Here is a 19438-nt window from a genome sequence, read left to right as displayed (position 1 = left end):
ACGAAGGCTTATGTCATAGTCTAAAAATAAGAGGCCTTGGGTTTCTGACTTAAACAGGTACATAAATGGTTCTAGAATTCTCTGTAGAAGTATCTAAAATCCCATCTCTCTTAATTTTTCTTAGTCACTTAGAGTGGTGTTAGCTGGGTGGCTTAGCAGGTAAACAAAGCACAGGATCTGGGGTCAGGAAGACCTGCGTTCAAATGCAGCCTCATATACTTTGTAGTTGTGTGGTCTTGGGCAAGTCACTTCACCTCTGATGGTCTGGGTTTCTTCGATTATAAAATGGGGATGATGATAATAGCAGCACCTATCTCAAGGGGTTGTGATGAAAATCAAAGGAGAGAATAATTGTAGAAAAAGCTTGATATACAGAGCCAGGCACGTAGTAGATGTTTATTCCTTTGCCTAATTTTGAAAAATGGAGTGTTGGAAGGTTTTTTCGTTTCTCAAGATTTCAAGTTTTGATCCTGTGGAAGAGATCAATGTGTTACTTTGGTGTCGAATTATTATAGTATTCCATCTTATGCTGTTAGTGTGCAATTATTAAATGTATACATTTTGCTCAAGATTTTTTCCATTTATTCTTTGAAATTTGTATAAGGAAGAAAATAGAATAATGTAAGTAATGAGTATGATATGGTCCATCTTGTCTATAATTCTAGGGTACCACAGACGGCCCAAATCACTTTTCTCAGAGATAACTCACTGCTTCTTGAGGAGGCTAAAATGATGGATTGCAGAGATTTTTGTGCAAGATTAAGATTTTAAATCCGCACTAATTGATCAACATTTATACCAAGGCTTTGTGTCAGGACAGCTCAGTCTCTTTCCTCAAGGACACTGACCTTCCAGCAGGGTAAACAATAAGCTCAACATTACACTAAAGCTTGGAGCTGTAACATAGTCTGGAGACATGAGGTAATGGAGATGGCACTGACTGAGTTCAAGGAACCAGAAAAGGCCTTTTGTGCTGTAAAGGATAATTTTAGCGTTTTGACCTAAACTACATTAATTATTTGGTCACCGTGGATATCCTAAATATAAAAAATATAACCAAGTCATCTGGAAATTTATGGTGATTTAATTTATATAGTGGAAAGAAATTAAGAAGGAAGAAGGAAAGGGTGTAGGATTTTTCCCACCTGGGTAGTGTCAGGAGGAAGACCAGAGGCTTTAGGAAAGTAAGGGTTTGTGGAGTAAGGAGGAAGGAATCAGCCTGAACTCCAAACTGAATCAGCTCAAGGGCAAACTCACCACCAAACCCAGACAAATAACTGCCACCATGCCAAGATGTAGAGTTCCCAAGAACTGATTCTGTTAAACCAAGTATCTCCATTGTTACTAATCAGGAAATAGCTAAATCAGATCTTCTAAAGTACAGTCTGAGTAGGGTGGAGTAGTTTTAAAATTCACTGTGCCCTTTATAATGCTTGTGGCGTTGATGGCAGAGAAGGTACCCAGATCTATCTGATCTCTAGCAAATTATCTCTAAAATACCAAAATATCTCAGAATAACTGTCTAGAGTAGCATAATCCACAAAAATGCAAGTTGGAGTAATTTCTCAGCCCAAAACAAATTAGAAGACCAGCACAAGGGATCTAGTAGACCAGGATAGATGTGAGTGCAGCACAAGAAGGGCAGGCCCCACCACAGCCACAAGAACAGGTACAACTAGAGTGGCTGCCAAGACTTTCACAGACAGTAAGGGGAGGTCAGACAACTGCTCAGAAGGAGATGGGGGGTGGGGGGTGGAGAGACCCTTTCCTAATTCTAAAATCCTAAAAGCAGTCCTGGGGCATGCCTTCAGGGAGGAGGAGGAGGAGCACCAGAGCACACCTGTGTTTGCAGCTACTGGGGAAGAAAGGGACCCTACTCTGAGTTCCTAGGGGGAAAAGAGAACTTTGGGTATTCACAGACCAAGGACAGGCCCTGAGGGGGCCTCTCCTTACATTATACCACCTTGGAAGAACTGAAAGCCATTTCTGAAAGCAGCCACACAAAGAACCTGAAGCTTGGAACAGTGCTCCTTTGACCTTACAGAGGTAAACTTAAATGTTATAGGGCCCAACTTTATCAGTTTTTTAAATTAAAATAAATGAAGATGACTAGAAAATGAGCAAACACAAGAAACTCAACCTAGAAAGTTAGTTTGCTGACAGGGAATACCAAAACAAACTCAGAGAAGACAACAAAATCAATACTGCTGTATCCAAAACCTCCAAGAAAAATTATTAATTGTTCTCAAACCCCAAAAGAATTAATGCAGAGCTCAAAAGGGATTTTAAATCAAGTTAGAGAGCTAGAAAGAAATTTGAGAAAAGAATCAGAGTGATACAGGAAAATCATGAAAAAGTGTCAATAACTTGATAAAGGAGGTACCAAAATTACTGAAGAAATTAATACCTTAAAAAGCAGAATTGGCCAAATGGGAAAATATTTCTAAAAATGCTTTGAAAAATTTCTTAAAAGACAGGATTGGTCATATGGGGAAAGAAGTACACAAATTCATTTAGGAAAAGAAATGAAAAAGGGAGGTATAAAACTTTACTAAAGGAAATCATGCCTTTAAAAATTAGAATTGGACAAGTGGAAGCTAATGACTCCATGAGCCATCAAGAAACAATCAAAGTCAAAAGAATTAGGAAAATATGAAATAGCTCATTAGAAAAACAGCTACCTGAAAAATAAGTTCAGGAGAGATAGTTAAGAATTATTGGATTACCTAAAAGCCATAATCAAAAGAAGAGCTTTTAGACCTTATCTTTAAAGAAATCATCAAAGAAATGCACTCTGATATTCTAGAATTAGAAGGCAAAATAGAAATCGAAAGAATCTGCCAATCACCTTCTGAAAGAGATCCCAAAAGGAGAATCCCCAGGAATATTATAGCCAAAATCCAGAACTCTCAGCTCAAAGGGGAAATATTACAAGCAGCTAAAAAGAAACAACTCAAATATGGTTGAGCCAGAGTCAGTATAACACATGATTTAGCAGCTTCTACATTGAAAAAAAGAACTCTTTACAAAGTAGAATTGGCCAGATTGAAAAGGACATACAAAAGCTCACTCAAGAAAATCATACCTTAAAAATTAGAATTGAGCAAGTCAAAGCTCATGACTCCATGAAACATCAAGAAACAATCAAATATAAAAGAATTTGAAAAATTGAAGAGGGCCTAGAACATATTCCAGAGAGCAAAAAGGACTTCAATCATTTAACCAGCAAAACTAAGCATAATCGTAGGGTTGAAAATAAAAAATGGATATTCATTGAAATAGAGAACTTCTAAACATTTCTGATGAAAAAACCAGAGCCAAATGGAATGTTGCTCAAGAGAATCATAAAAAGATAAATAGGAAAGAGAACTCAATAGATGTTCAATATAGTTAAACTGTGCACATTCCTCTATGGGGAAATAATTCTTATGACAAACAAAGAAATTTGCCGTTATTGGGGTAATTAGAAGTATACATCGACAAAGGGCAAATGTTTGAGTGGAATATGATGATTTAATATAAAATAAAATTAAGGCATGAGACAGAGGGAATACATCAGGAGGGAGAGAGAAGGGGAACATAGATTGGGTAAAACACATAAAAGTGGCATGAAAAGACTTGTTCACAATGGAGCTGACAGGTGGGGAGGGGAGGGAGGAGCATTTGAACCTTACTCTCTTTGGAATTGGCTCAATGAGGAAGGAACTTAATCCAGTGGGTATAGAAATCTGTCTTATCGTACAGGATAGTAAGGGAGGAGGGAGTGGAGGCTGTTAGAAAAGAGGGTAAATGGGTGGGTGGGGTGAACAGAAACTAAACAAGGGTAAAGAATAATACACAGTAATCATAATGATGTAAAAAAACTTTACAAGTCTCTAATAAAGGCCTCTTAAATTTTTAGAGAAATAAGTTAAATATCTTAAGAATACAAGTTCTTGACCAATTGATAAATGATCAAAGGATATGAACAGGCAGTTCTCAGACAAAGTAATTAAAGGTCTCTATAGTTATGCCAAAAATGCTTTAAATCATCATTAATTAGAGAAATGCATATTAAAATAATTCTGAGCTACCACCCCACACAGTGGCTTTAGCAGCTGGGTAGAGGTCAGGTTTGGGTGCAGAGAGAATGAAGCCAAGAGGAAGCCAGTTGTGAAGTGAGAGATGATTCAAGCCTGACCAAGGGTGGTAGCTAGATGATAGAAGTGCATTTAAGATTAAGGAGTATACTGACCCAGTGTCAGGGAGTGGGAGGTTCAGTCTCATCACTTTCCCCGACATCTTTGTTTCCATGGTTTCAGTTAGACCCTGGTGTTCATAGGATGACAATTCAGATGTTGCTGGATTTCATTTTAATATTGAGGATATAAAGGAAAGTCCCATGGTGCAATAAATAGAGCATTGACCTCAAAGCCAGGAGGACCTGAAGTTAAATGTTGTCCCTCACCCAGCCTGCCTCTTTGAACTTGGGCAAGTCCTCTTATTGCTGATTCATGTTGGGGTGGGATTACAGATCTGATATAAGGATAGGATGATGACTTCATTAGTATAATTATGAGCAGTTCATTAACTGATTTGAGTGGCAGACCTGGTGGCATGAGAATAGTCACATGGCATTTTGATTCATGGGAAATTACAAAATATCCTGGGTGTGTCTTTCCCAAAGGGGCCCTTCCCCTCGCCCCCCCCCCCCCCAACCAATCATCCATAGCTGCCTTAAACAAAGCTGCTTTTATCTGATAGAAGCAGCAATGGTGTCTTCTCAGCAACCAGTTGCCACCGTATGTCCATGTTCATTTGATTTCCTTTTATTGTAAGTTAATGATCTTTCTACAGCATGTGATCATCTTACCAATGTAGGTTTTGTCTCTGGACTGGCCCAGGCTGGTTGATCATTTCTGGTTCTCAAACTGTTGTATAGCTGTGAAATTAAAGATTGAACATTAGTAGATAGAAGCTTTGTGTAACATTAAACTGAAGCTAATGGTTTTTAGGAATACAGCACACAGTTTGTGAATGTCTAGTTTCATTATGGACAACACAGTGCTGGGTCTGGGTGATAAAAGCCAGAAGTGAAGTTTCCTGGCCCTTGGGAGAATGGTATTTGGAGGGATAAAGTGCCTTTAGGAAAACTGGAGGTGAACCTGGGCATGAAAGGAGTACTATCTGAACCTCACCTTAAAGAAACAGGAAATTTTGGAAAGGGTCAGAGATTACTCCAGGCAAAAGTGCAATGGAATCAAGTTGATACAGTGACATATTGAGTTAGAGGAACACCCTGGACTCCATGCCGATAGAGAAGGGAATAATGTGAGATGAGGCTCAAAAGAAAGTTAGGTTGGAACCATGTTAAGGAAGTTGCATTTTGCCCTAGATCCAGTTAGGAATCATTGAAGAGTTTAATTTTAGAGTGTTATTTAGGCAGACCTATGCTTTAAAAACAGCTAGTTTTGCTTGTGAAGGATGGATTTGAGAAGGGATACCAAATACAATAGTGCAGGTGAGGTAAATATGATGGTGAGGGCCCTGAACTAGGAGCTGGGCCAACTCAGTGGAGAAAAGGGAGGGAGGTGCAAGAGATGATGGGGATTAGAGTTAGAATGGATAGGATTGGGATAATTGAATGTAGGGAAAGGGAAGCATTTAAAATGAGATGGAAGTTATAGACTTGAATAACTAGAGTTTTTCTCCATTTGAGAATGAGCTGAGTTTAAAGGGAAAAGATGATAAATTGTGGTTTTATGACTAAATTCTCCCCATATATGGGATAATGAATCTCCAAAAACATTCTTCCAAGATAAAGATTCTTGACCCTGTTTTATGTTGTGGATCATTTCAATAGTCTGGTGAGGGCTAGAGACCCTTCTCAGAATGATGTTTTTAGATGAATGAAAGAACAACAAAGGAAATCCATTACCTTGAAATAGTGTTCTTAAAATATTATTATTATTATTATTTTTTAAGTTTACCAATCCCAGGTTAAGAACTCCTGCTCTTAAGTCTGTCTTAATTCAGTATGAATTCTTTGTTCCTTGAAGCCTTTCCTATGCTTGTCTGACTAAAAAAGAATTGTTCCCTTTTAAAAATATTTTGATTGCATTTTTGGACCACTTTACCTCCCCTTTGCATCATACATTTCTAAATACATATTATCATCTCTTATTAAATTATAATCTGTGATTGTTATTTTTATGTGTCCTCCAGACTTAGCACTGCGTCATATGACATGATAGACATTTAAGTATCTGTTGATTGAATTGAAATCCTCCCCACTTTCATTTCCAAACTGGAAGGGAAAAGCAAGTGTTAACCTAATAATAATCTGTACTTGATAGATTAATTGTTCTTGTGCTAATTATAAAATTCATCTGCAGAGTCTTAGAATTGAAAGGTGTTTCATAGGATAGCCAACTCAGTCAGTAGCCCTCCAGTCTTTGCTATCAGCCCCTCAAGGGAGAGAGGGACTACTACTCTCTCCAAAGGCGATGCAATCCATGGTGGAATCATTCTCCTTAAGAAATCTAACTTCCTCTAGTGTGTGCCTTTTGTCAATACTTAACTTTTCCTCCACCTCATTTTCCTCACCTGCAAAAATGAAAGGTCCAAACTACATAAGCTCTGGGGCCCTCAATCTGGTAGGCTAGGAAATCTACTTCCCTTCCACTTCTTTCATTTTTATGTACCTTCAATATATCAGACACCATGCAGGGTACTGGTAATGTGGACAAAAGCATCCCTTTCCATGAAGAAACTTATGTTCTATAGCAGTGATGGTGAACCTATGGAGTAGGTGCCAAAGATAGATAGCACTCAGAGCAGTATGTTACTAGAAAGGCAGAGGGACTTGGAAGGAGCTTCCCCCCTCCCCCTCTGCCTGATGACATTTTTTCACATGCCTCACCCCCTCTTCCAAGTAGTCCAATGGAAGGGACACTGCAAGGAAGGTGGGCAGCTTGCGGGCAGCAGAGCTCTTGGGCCACTCTCCTCCCCCTCTACATTCACTGAGGACATTCCTCACTTCACTCACCCAGCAGCCCAATGGGAGAGCTTTCTCCCTCGGGGTCGGGGTGGGGGCAGCACCGTCTCTAAAAGGCTCACTCGCTAGTATAGAAGAGAACATATACACAGCTAATGTCGTTTTGAAATATATGCAAAATGAATGCAAAGGAATTTCGGAGAGGGGGCACATAGAGATCAAAATAGGCCTGATTTAAGAAGGATGCTACAAGACACAAGGAAAGAAGATGTTCTCCTGGAAGAAGGGTGGAGAGTCCTTGCAAAGCCCCTGAGATGGGTGGTGAGGAACAGGCCCCCTGAACTGAATCACGGTGCAAAGACAGCAGTTTGCTACCAGTTAGGTGTTAGAACTAGGTACATAGAACTTTTCTCTTAGACTATATTAGGGTGCCAGGTTAAAATTTCTGCTATTGGTCTGGCATTCTGGCAGCTGGTAGATGAATGAAGAGGGCAGGTATTCCAGAAGAGTTATATGTTGGATTGATAGCCACTTAAGTAGCAAAAAGATGAATAAGGGATTGTTGGTGTAGAATTAGGGGGAATTGGGGACTCTATGGGTAATACAGTTCTTATAGTCAGGTCAAGTCCTACTTCACATACTTGTTAGTTCACTTTTGGCTATGTCCCTTTACCCTGAGTGACTCCTCATCTACAGAATGTGAGAGTGATGCTCCCTACCTTCCCACTCTTAAGTGTATTATCTGATCCTATGATTGTGTTTGATGATGAGGGAAGACTTGGAAACAGTTTGCTTCTCTGTATTCGTACATCCTCACTGGGAGGAGGGCAGAGGACATCTCTGAGTGCTAGACATAGGGGAAAGGACAACCTTCAATTTAAATTAGATCATTGGGAAGTGGTTTAAAGTAGATCTGCAATTTTACAATTAATGAAATATGGGAGAAAGTTGAAAAATGTGTCTACCAATATTTTTATTCTCCTGATAAGCTTCTTCACTTCACTTCACTTCTGATTTTAGGGAAGGATTTGTGAAATGCTGTGTATTTAGATATTGATTCCAGAAAGTGTTGTGGTGGTTTTTTTTTTTATCATTTTGTGCTTATAGGGAAATGTTTGCTTGTTTGTTGAGAGGCAGGGCTGAATTAAATCTCATTTTAAAAATCTCATTCTCTTATACAAAAAGCATACTTTGTATTAGTATAAAGCATTTTCCTTATTCAAAACATGCTACTTTGAGCAGTAGCCAGATGCCATGGTTTCACAAACAACTTTTGACAGTTACTGTTTGAACAATATTGGACAAGTCACTTAATGGTCCTCTGCTAGAAAGTTAGCATCTTAGACTGAATGGTCTCCCTCTGGTGGTTCTTCTTCTCTCTCTGTTGCTAATTAGCTGGCGTTGTTTGGTTTCCATTAAACCTGTCTTTTTTGCTATCAGCATTTCCAAATGAAGAAACTTCATGTATGGAATGGTTGATCTCATGCATCTATTCATCAGTTTACTGTCTTAGAAAGTTGCCTGGTCAGCAGAAGTCAAGGGCAAGATTTGACACAGGCCACCAGCATTCTGCTCACTACTGCCCACTACAGGACTCACTTGTTTTGACTTCTGAGTGTAAAATACTTAAATATTAATCAAATAGTCTCTAATTGTTTATACAAGTAACCTGAGAATAATTCAAATGTGAGATTCTACTTCTTTTCCAAAATATCTTTGAACTGACTTTTGTGTGTGGGAGTGGGTCGGTCTATGTAATTATCACATCAGTAATCTATGAATACACTTTAGAATGAACATCTATAATCATAACCTTATCTGCTAAATTCTCTTGTTTATTTCCTTTAAAGGTCCATATTCTTTAAAGGGATATAGAGTGGGAGTGTACAGACAACAAAATTCTGCCACCCAGCGGTTTACTGGTATAATTACTCACCATGATCTCTTCACCCACACCATGATTGTTATGAATGACCAGGTAAATACTAAAGTCGATATTTTTTAAAAGATAGTTTTGTAATTAAACATTCTTTGTTAGTATATAATGCCATTAGTTTAATTCTGATTTCATGTTTAGATTTCTTGTCATTGAAATGTGCAAAATATGTACATGTGCTTTCCTATATAAGTACCTGCCATAAGGAACTTTTTATTCCAAATATATTTACATATCCTTAATTAGATAAGTTTCTGAAATAGAAGTACTAAAACCTAAATTTATCATTATTCTGAGTTTGTCCATCTAGTTAGTAGTTACATTTTCCAAAGAATTTGCTTAGCTTTCTTTAGTGATCACTGAGACCTGTAACAAGTACTCTAGTACTTTCTGGAACAAATGAAGATATTAGTTTGCATTGTGAGTTTTATTCCAGTAACTGAGGTCACAATGGAACATTGATTTCCTGTCTTAAACAGCAGACTGGTTATCTTGGCTTAAAATTCCAGAATAGCCTGGACAATATTCACACATGGAACCTCTTTTGTTTTCTGTGTGTAATATGGAATTATACATTTGCTACTTTATCACCTAGGGCATTGGGAAATGAAAGGAATATTGTCATAGGTAAATAAAAGAATGGTTTGTTCTATTGTTTACAGCTTTTTTTATAAAAGTACTTTGTGATCTTTATATGAAAGCTGCCTTAAAGTAAAGTCACTCATAAGGTATTGTCTTGTAGAAAAAAATTATTTTGCCTCTGAAAATACTTTTGAATTTATACTTTTCCCCCTTCTTTGTAGCTGGTTGCCACAAGTACAGAATTGTTTTAAGGCAATGGGATGATGTTTTCCTAGGCAGCTTGGTGGCTCAAAGAAAAGGGCAGTGAACCTGGAGTCAAATTGTTATGTCTGATTCTTCGTGATCCTATGGACCATAGCATGCCAATCCCTTTTATCCTGCACTATCTATATATCATCCTTTGTCGTCCCTAGTGTTTAAGATCTGTGTTCAAATTCAACCTCAGATATTTACTAGATAAGTGACCTTGGGCAAGTTGCTTCACCTTTCTTAGTATCCATTTTCTCAGCTATAATTTGACATAGCAACATCTTCTACTTTGAGGATCAGATGTGATATTTGTAAAATGCTTGGCCATGGTAGGTGTTCTCAACAAAGTTTATGTTTTTATCTTTTAACTCTACCCATTCTTTCACTCACTTTCACAGTGGAACGTCTTTCTTACCCCCCCCCCTCATTTTTTAGTCTCCTCTGTGATTTTTTTACTATTAATTTTTAATACAAAAAAAATTTTGTCACCTTGCTTCTGTGCCCTTATTCAATTCTTAACCCTTTTCAGAGTTTGCTTGAGGCTGATCAATTTGCTCAGGGCTGATTTCTTGACTCTTGATTAGGTGTTCGAAAGACTAGAATTAAATAGTACTGCTTTTCTTTCAGGAGGTTGAAACAGTAATATTTTGTTTGAAATTACTAATTCTCTCAGCTTGTTATACTTTTCTACCTGTAAATATCGAGATACCATCTAATTCATCAATATCGTAATTAAGTAGGGAGACAAAATGTCCAAGTACAATAAGGGTAGAAGGAAAGAATCACTAACAGCACATTACTCAATATCCTTTCCTTAAATGTTTATTGTTTTCCTGTTGTTTCATAATCCAGGTACTAGAACCACAGAATGTCGATCCTTCTATGGTTCAAATGACCTTTCTCGATGATGTTCACTCTCTATTGAAAGAAGAAGATATTGGCATCACTTCACGCCGTAGGTCTTGTTCTACTCAGAGTAGCACCACTGTTCATGTAGGTATACTGTAGCCTGTGGGGGAATCATCCCATGTGATCTCCCTAGGCTTATTCTTTGTATGTACAAGCAAGCCATGTGGACTCATCGCCATCTCGTTCTGTGTAGGTTCATTATACACGTGCTCAAGCAAGTAGTCCAAGGCCAGCTATGAACTCGCAGGCTGCAGCACCCAAACAGAATCCACACCAGCAGCAGCAGCGAAACATTCACCCGAACCAGAGGAAGGGCTCAGATAGTAGTGTGCCAGATGAAGAGAAGATGAAGGAAGAGAAATGTGATTTCCTAGGCCGTGGAGGTAGGCATGCATGCTCCTTTCTGTAGAAAGTCAATAAGGAATACATAAAACAAAAATGTTTTAAGATGTTGACACTGTTGGGATCTAAAAATAATGTTTTTCTTTTTGTAGAAAATCTTAAAAGCAAAAACAAACACTTTCTTAATAAAAGAAGAAAAATTGAAGAGGATGAAAAGAAGCTAAATATAAAAAGACTTCGAACAGACAATGTTTCAGACTATTCTGAGTGCAGCGACTCAGAAAATTCTAATAAAAGAATGACAGAGTCATCTTCTGAGCAGAATGCTGAAAATGAGATGAAGAACAAAAGCACTTCAAAGATCAATGGGGACGAAGGAAAGTCCCAGCGTAGTGAGGGAGCAGAGGAGCAAGCAGCAAAGAGTCAGTCTCCCTGGGCTCAGATACAAGAAGATAGGAAACATGAAGATGTGGAAAGTCTTAAGTCACCCACCCTGGAGCCCCATGGAAAGCCTCTTCTTGGGGCCACAGAAGAAGTTCTCTTTTATGATCCAAATGCCAATGATTTACATATTCAAGATTGCAAAGCAGAGAAGTCACATACCCTGGAATTACTACCAAAGGAGCAATTTGTGTCGGGACCCCCTACGCCGAAATGTGTTATTGACATTACAAATGAAACCAATGCAGAAAAGGTGGTTCAGGAAAACTCCACAAGGACCTTTGGTTTTCAGACCTTTCAAAAAATAGAGCCTCATAGTAGTGACTCAAAGCTTTTGTTTAGCAATGCAAAATATTTAGAAACAAGAAAGCAGGATACTGAACAGAGCTGGGTTAGTAGCATTGTCAACAAAGTGGATTTAGCCTCATCTGGGGGTCTGAACCCTTTATCAATGAATGAGCATCTGAATGCTGAAAAAGAGAAAAACCCATTTGCACCCTATCTCGCATCATTAAATGTTGCTTCTCTGACTGAGGATAGCAAATTGCATAAACCAAGTCCGCCCACTGAGGGCCTGAAGTCCAAATTCAGTGCTTCAACAGATGCACCCAAACCAAAAGCTAATTCTTTACTTGATGCTGTTCAACCCAAACTCACTCATTCTCCTGACTCTGGGAAGTCTAAGACCAGTTACTCAAACAGTAGTCACACCACTGGAGAGAGACGGTTGACAAATAAAACAGAACATGATTTACCAAGATCTAGTTTTCATCCAGTTCCCACTCGTGTCAGTGCATTAGAAACCACCAAGAGCCCTCTTATCATTGATAAAAATGAGCATTTTACAGTTTACAGAGATCCTGCGCTTATTGGGCAAGAGACAGGAACGAATCACATTTCACCGTTCTTAAACCAGCACACTTATCCTATTCATTCTTCATCCCATAGAACTTGCCTCAATCCAAACTCTCATCATCCCACTTTAACTGCCACTCCCCATTTGTTGGCTGGCTCTTCAACCCAAACCCCTTTGCCTCCGATTAGCAGTCATCCTCTGAACAGTGCCCCTCACCCCTCTGTTCATCACCCTCATTTGCTTCCAACAGTGTTACCTGGAGTGCCTCCAGCCTCCTTACTAGGCGGCCATCCACGACTAGAAGCTGCTCATGCCAGCAGCTTGAGCCACTTAGCCCTAGCCCACCAGCAGCAGCAGCAGATGTTACAGCACCCGTCACCTCACCTTCTGGGACAAGCACACCCTCCTGCTTCCTATAATCAGCTTGGACTCTACCCAATTATCTGGCAGTATCCTAATGGGACACATGCCTACTCAGGACTTGGCCTGCCCTCTTCTAAGTGGGTCCACCCAGAAAACCCAGTTAATGCCGAAGCCTCCATACGGAGGGTAAGTCACACGGATGGTTTAGATCAGTTCGTTGGCAAGCCTGACTCTTTTTGTCTTTTGTTGGTTCTTAGGAATTGACGGAACGTATTAGGATCTTAGCAAAATGACTGGGAGTTTGTGCACTGGTAAAGTTCACGGGGCATCTTACCAGAAACAAAGACATTGAAGAGTGTATAGTTTGGCCACAGGAATCACATGATTTGGAGTAGGGAGTTAGTTGTACAGAAACCTCAGAGGCCATCGTCCAATATCTTCTTTGAGTAGATGGGAAACTGAGAGGAGCTCAAGGACTTACTCCTGTTGTTGCAAGCTTGTTGTTTCTACCTCCTGGAAGTAATAGAACTCAAGTTAGACCAGTCTGAAAGGCCCTAGGTAGGAGTGACACAGTGAGCCAAAAGACATTTTTAGGATAGATCCACAGACCCATTTTGTTAATCTGTGTAACTGTTGAATCCTTTGCTTAGAGGGAAATGACTTAGATAGATGAGAGGCCTGTAGAAAGGTCTCTTCCAATTTCATAGTTTGAAATTGTAGGCCTAGTAACTACATTGTTGTGGGTGTTTCAGTAGAAACTGAAAATGAGGAAGAAACATAGACTACTCAGAAATGGTCTCATTTCTGTGTTTGTGTGTGTTTTATTAGTAATATTTTTAAAAGTAGGGACTAAACAAATAAAATTTTATGAAATATTATTAATAAAAGAGTAAATGTAAGCAAATAATGTCTGTATCAGCATAAAGTAAAGGTTCCATCTTCATGAAAGACCTACTCACTTCTAGTCCCAGAACAAGGGGAGAGGGAGAGAGGGAGAGAGGGAGGGGGGTGGAGAGAGAGAGAGAGAGGGAGGGGGGTGGGGGAGAGAGAGAGAGAGAGAGAGAGAGAGAGAGAGAGAGAGAGAGAGAGAGAGAGAGAGAGAGAGAGAGAGAGAGAGATGGATGAAAGGAAATAACATTTTGTTACCATTTTACAGTTCATGTCTCATTTAACACTTTGGTCATGGAGTATTTGAGGGACCTACTAGAACACTGAGAATCCTAATTAGGACTTCTTAAAGAATGGTATTTTTTCTTTTAATGTATTGGATAACCACACCATATCCTTCTGCTTTATTTTGAATTACTTTTCAGTAGCATGTTGTTTTAGTATTAGAATCAAGTCACTTAAACTTTTTCTGGCCTCAGGCTTCCACAGTTCTTTGCCATTCCTCTCTTAAAAGTAATCATTTTGGGAACCAGGTATAAATTTTCCCAGATACAGTGAACTAAATTTGTTATCTAAAAATGTTGCCATTTTACCATGTCAGTTAACCCATAGGTTGTCATAGAAAGAATGTTACTGAATGAAGACATAGAAAGACCCTTTTTTCCTCTAAATATAGACTTTTATGTGTCTGATGGTAAAGAAATTAATTCATTTTTTAATGTACTTGGTAATATGTTATACAGTTAATCTTGTTTTCGTTCCAAATTTAAGATCCATTTAAAAAATATATATAAGATGCATGCAATATTAAAATATTGTTGTTTAAAATTTAAGCAAAAAAAATCAATACTAAGAATTAAGAGTGATGAGCTACAAACATGTTCATATTTCTCTTGAAATAAGAATTCCTATGAAATATTTTCCAAGTTGCTTATGCCAAGTAATTTTGAGCTTTTAGTGTTCAAGCATCTTATAAACTGTTTCTTCTCTATATGAATGAAAGAACTTAATCCATTATTTTACCCTTGATTCAAATTAAAAAGAAAAGATTTTTATAAATACTTGATTATCAGACCTCTAATTACCATTTCTAAATGCATGTGGCAAATCAGTGCAAACATGAGAGCTTGCTGTGCACATGATGTGTTAAAGTTGATAGTTTTTGGTAATCATACTGCTGTTACAGGCCTGCTCGTCTCCTGTGTTTAGCTTCCTGTGGTAACTGAAGTTTGATTTGTTTTTTTGTAATAGAATACTCCCAGTCCTTGGTTACATCAGCCCACCCCTGTGACCTCTGCTGATGGTCTTGGGTTACTGAGTCACATTCCTGTCAGGCCATCCAGTGCAGATCCTCATCGGCCCCTTAAAATGACAGCTCATTCTAGTCCACCGTTGTCCAAAGCGCTAGTAGACCATCACAAAGAGTAAGTTTACCGATGCTTAAGACTTTTCAATACCTTGTGTTTATGGGCTCCCTTTTTTCCAAGGCATTGTAAGTTAATGCTATAAAGTTAGCTGTGGTAAAAATTCAGTTCCTTCTGTTCTGATTTGTTTTCTGGGTGCCATCATGGGGTGTATAGAGGATGTTTATGCTGATATGACAGCTTATTTTTATATGAGAAAAACATTTTATGTAAGAGAAAGTGATTTGAAGCCCCCTGTTTGTTTTTCCCCCTCACAGAGAATTGGAGAGGAAAGCTTTTATTGAACCCCTCAGGACTGTTGCCTCTACCCCAGCCAAGAATGATCTGGATCGAATCCCAGCTGGAAAGGACAGTCACTTACACAGACATTTTGTGGATCCAATGATGAGTCAGCTACAGAGGCCCCCCCAGGAGAGTGGTGAGAGGCTGAGCAAGTACAAAGAGGAGCACCGCCGAGTTCTCCAAGAAAGTCTTGATGTCGCCCCCTTCACCACGAAGATGAAGCCCCTCGAGGGGGAGAGGGAAAATTATTCCAGAATGACACCTTTATCATCCTCGAGTCCCAAAAGCCACCCCATTAAACAAGACAAAGAGGTGGACCGCTCCGTGTCAGAACTTTACAAAATGAAGCACTCGGTGCCTCAGAGTTTACCACAAAGTAACTACTTCACCACTATCTCCAACAGTGTTGTCAATGAACCTCCGCGATCATTTCCATCCAAAGAAGTCTCCAGTCTATACACTGATAAGCAGAGTAACAGCCCTTCCACCGGAGCCAGTCCTCAAACCCTGACTTCATTTATTTCATCCCTTTCAAAGCCCCCACCTTTAATCAAACACCAACCTGAAGGGGAAAGCATAGGAAGCAAGGTGGCAGAACAGCTTCCCCAACAAATGCCTTCTCACTCTATAACTGCGTTTAGAAATGACTGTAGGAGTCCTACCCATCTGACAGTTTCTTCATCCAATACCATCCGGAGTATGCCTGCATTACACAGAGCACCCGTTTTTCACCCACCCATTCATCCCAGTTTGGATAGAAAGGAAAGCACCTATAGCAGCCTTTCACCTCCAACCTTAACTCCAGTTCTGCCAGTAAATGCTGGCGGAAAAGTCCAGGAATTGCAGAAACCTCCAACTCTTGTCCCTGAGCCAAAAGACGCTCAGACCACTTACAAGAATGCCTCTGAGCACAGTTTGTCAGAAATGTGGAGGTCAAATAATGCCCTCGGCAATGAGAAAGCCAACTGGCCTGTGGAGAGAAACAGTGGAAAGTCCCCCGCCGCCGCCACAGCCTCAGTCATCGTACGTCCCCCTTCGAGTGTCAAGTTCGAGAGTGTGCCGGCGATGCAGCCGGCTCCCAGGGATCAGGGGACCGAGAGATCGTCAACGAGTTCAACAGATGGCTGGAAACCAGCCGAAGCCAGAGAGCCTGGGAGAGTCATTCTTCCCAATTCTAACTCAGCTGCTCCTCACAGCCAGGGTGAAAAGAACTTGGAGGCTGTCTCCCAGGGCAGTGTGCCCAGCTCCATCATCATGCCCACAGCCACCAGTCTGATGTGCAGCACCAAAACGGACGTGACCCCAGCTGCTGCTACCACTACCAGCGCCTCCAGCTGGGTCGGGTCCGAAGTAACGTATTCCCTATCGAGTACCGTTCTGACTGCCACGACTTTACAGTGTGTTTCCCCAAAGAACATCGGCCAGCCGTCGACTCATGCCCAGGAGTGCAAAGTCAGCACCACAGCCCCGAGTGCCACAGCCAGTAGCAAGACGAGCAGAGCGACCCAGCCCAGCTCTGTCTTCTCCAGCACAGCTGACTTTATCCACTTAAAGAAACATAAGGCCGCACTGGCTGCAGCTCAATTTAAAAGCGGGAACACTAGTGAAGCTGAGCCCAATCCTGGGAAAAGTCAGGCATGCCCTGCTCCCATTCCCCTTGAGAGTACTGCCGTTACCTGCAGTACTCCCAACAAGACCCACACTTCAGGCAGTGGGCAGAACTCCCAGACAAGTCAGCCTAATTACCACACAAAGCTGAAAAAGGCCTGGCTCACTAGACACTCGGAGGAAGATAAAAACACTAACAAGATGGAAAATTCAGGAAGCACTGTGTCAGAGATCATTAAGCCATGTTCCGTCAATCTGATAGCCTCCACCTCGAGTGAGATCCACAACAGTGTGGAGGGCAAGGGCCTAGGAGATAAGCCTGCAAAAGATGACAGAGCGAGCAGGAGGAAGGCGAAAAGGGCTTATGAGTCTGGCTCTGAGAGCGGAGGAGACTCGGATGGAAGTGAGAGCAAGGCTGAGCAGAGGACCAAGCGCCAGCCCAAACCAACATATAAAAAGAAGCAAAACGACTTGCAGAAGAGAAAGGGTGAGCTAGAAGAAGAAGCAAAACCTAATGGAGTTCTTAGCAGGAGTTCCCGAGAGAAGAGCAAACTCAAGCTGCCAAGCAGCAGCAACAGTGGTGAGTCCATCATATTCGTTCTTGGGACAGAATGGGTAGAACTGGGCAGTCAGGTCAGGAGGCAGATGTCCCTTCCCCTCTTTCATGCTGAGACTATCCCTGGGGTCCACTGAAGTGGGTTGGCCCAGGAATCTTGCTTAGCCTGGTTCCTCCCACCTTGGCCTTTGGCTTTACTTGTGTCTCCTTAGTGCCCAGCAACCCTGCTAGGTTGATGAGGCACACTGCATTGCTCATGACTCCATGACTAGTGACTAGAGAATTGGAGGGTTCCAACCCTCTTCCTCTGACACCAAGGCTCATCCCATGTTACCATGGTTCAGAAGGAAAAATGAGAAGAGACTACTTTCCCTTTTTTAATAAAAAAAATAATAAAATGTGTTTGATATGAGCAGATTGATCGAATTTTTCATGTGTCTTGTTACCATAAATGAATACTACCTAATATAGCGACATAATGTAGTTTTCTTTGACCTATAATTTTGTGTATGTGTGTAATTTGTGTAAAAAAAGCTAAACATTTAACATTATAGTTAGCATCCAATGCTAACTAAATAAAGTGTGTAGAGTTAACATTTTCGCTAAACTATTCTTTGGATGAAAAATAGAGATTTTTAATTTGAATATATTTTTTAGCCTTCAAGATCATTTTAATGATTTAAAATACTTTTGTAGACAGGGCAAACTGAATATCAGTTATGATTGACATTTACTGATGTGTTTTTATACGCTGTAATTCTTTCTTTTTTTTTTAATGTATCTTTTTCTTTTTAAAATGTGTGCTTCCTAATGTAGAAACATGCCTTTTTATGGAAGTATATGCACATAGCCCAGCCAGCCATCTGTGTGTGAGCTATATTTTTACATATGTATATCAAATAGGGAGAAACACTTTCCAGAATCAATTCCATGGGGGAAAGTAACTTATTGTGCCTTCTCACTGACTAGAGAGAGACAGAGACAGAGAGACAGAGAGAGAGAAAACCTATTGTGACATGTTATATTTTTGTTGATGTGATATGTTTTTGTGTTGGGTTCCCAGGAGTTCTGATACTAAGTAAAATTAGTTCTCTTTTTATGATTTTCCAAAACACAAGCATTTATCTCTTGTTAGTGATTGTCTGCATGTGTTGCCTCACTGTTTCTTGCCCATTCCCTTTGCCACTTGTTCTGCATTGCCTTTTGTGGTGTGAAATACTTCTTCAGTATAGAATCTTTAACTGCTAAATATATGTCATTCGTTAGTGAAATGGATGTTAGTACTTCCATGTCTATATTTCTTTTAGAAGACGAAGGGATAAGAGACTGAACTCTGATTCAAGGGGTGGGTGTTGGCGCTGGCATGGTGGCAATAATACAGGTTAGGAATTTACTTCTGCCTGCCCCAGTTGCTGAACTAGAAACAGCTGTCTCTAGATTTCGTGTGTAAGTAGACAGCTAGGATTTCAGTTCAACGTCTAAAAGGTAAGGCGTTGTCTGAGAAGGTGAAAATACCCACATATAGAGTGTCCTGAGATTAGCAGAGCAGCTTGGTAACCTAGTGGATAGAATACTCCTGGGGTCAAGACAGCCTGAGCTCTAATCTGGCCTTAAAGCACTTAACTAGCTGTGTGGCCCTGGGCAAGACACTAAACTTCTGTTTCAGTTCAGATGTAAAGTAGGGATGATTGTAAACCACCCCCCCACCCCCATAAAATGAGAAAACATTTTTAAAGCAATTTGCAAGATTTGAAACACTATAATTATAGTTTGCTATCATTATAGTCACCTTTAATACTGAAAGGATCATACAGTTTCAAAACAGATCTAAAATTTAAAAAAAAACAAAACTTTTATAGAGCTTGGTGGTTACCAACTGTGCAGGTCATTTTTGTTTTTTTCATTGATTCCAAATCTCTGAAGCAGTTGTTCCCCTCTTGGTAGACAAATCCCTTTTGGTGAGTCACTGAATGTCTCTGGCTCTGAACTTCCTCATTTGTAAAGTGAAAATAGATAATGATATTAT

General features: G+C 40.0%; 1 protein-coding gene across 4 annotated transcripts in view; it reads left to right on the top strand.

Annotated features, from left to right (window-relative positions):
• Window positions 1–19438, top strand: part of JMJD1C (jumonji domain containing 1C) — a 226752-nt gene that overhangs the window by 169914 nt on the left and 37400 nt on the right. For all 4 annotated transcript variants that reach the window (XM_056796028.1, XM_056796005.1, XM_056796014.1 and 1 more), the window contains 6 exons: window positions 8827–8954; window positions 10596–10736; window positions 10846–11035; window positions 11147–12840; window positions 14794–14966; window positions 15224–17436. In XM_056796028.1, coding sequence (XP_056652006.1) covers window positions 8934–8954; window positions 10596–10736; window positions 10846–11035; window positions 11147–12840; window positions 14794–14966; window positions 15224–17436 — 4432 coding nt within the window. In that variant the 5' untranslated portion in view covers window positions 8827–8933. The remainder of the gene's footprint in view (window positions 1–8826; window positions 8955–10595; window positions 10737–10845; window positions 11036–11146; window positions 12841–14793; window positions 14967–15223; window positions 17437–19438) is intronic.

The sequence above is a fragment of the Monodelphis domestica genome, chromosome 1, assembly GCF_027887165.1.
Source record: "Monodelphis domestica isolate mMonDom1 chromosome 1, mMonDom1.pri, whole genome shotgun sequence".
NCBI lineage: Eukaryota > Metazoa > Chordata > Mammalia > Didelphimorphia > Didelphidae > Monodelphis > Monodelphis domestica.
The sequence above is the reverse complement of the archived record's forward strand: the minus strand, read 5'-3'. Positions and strand labels throughout refer to the sequence as shown.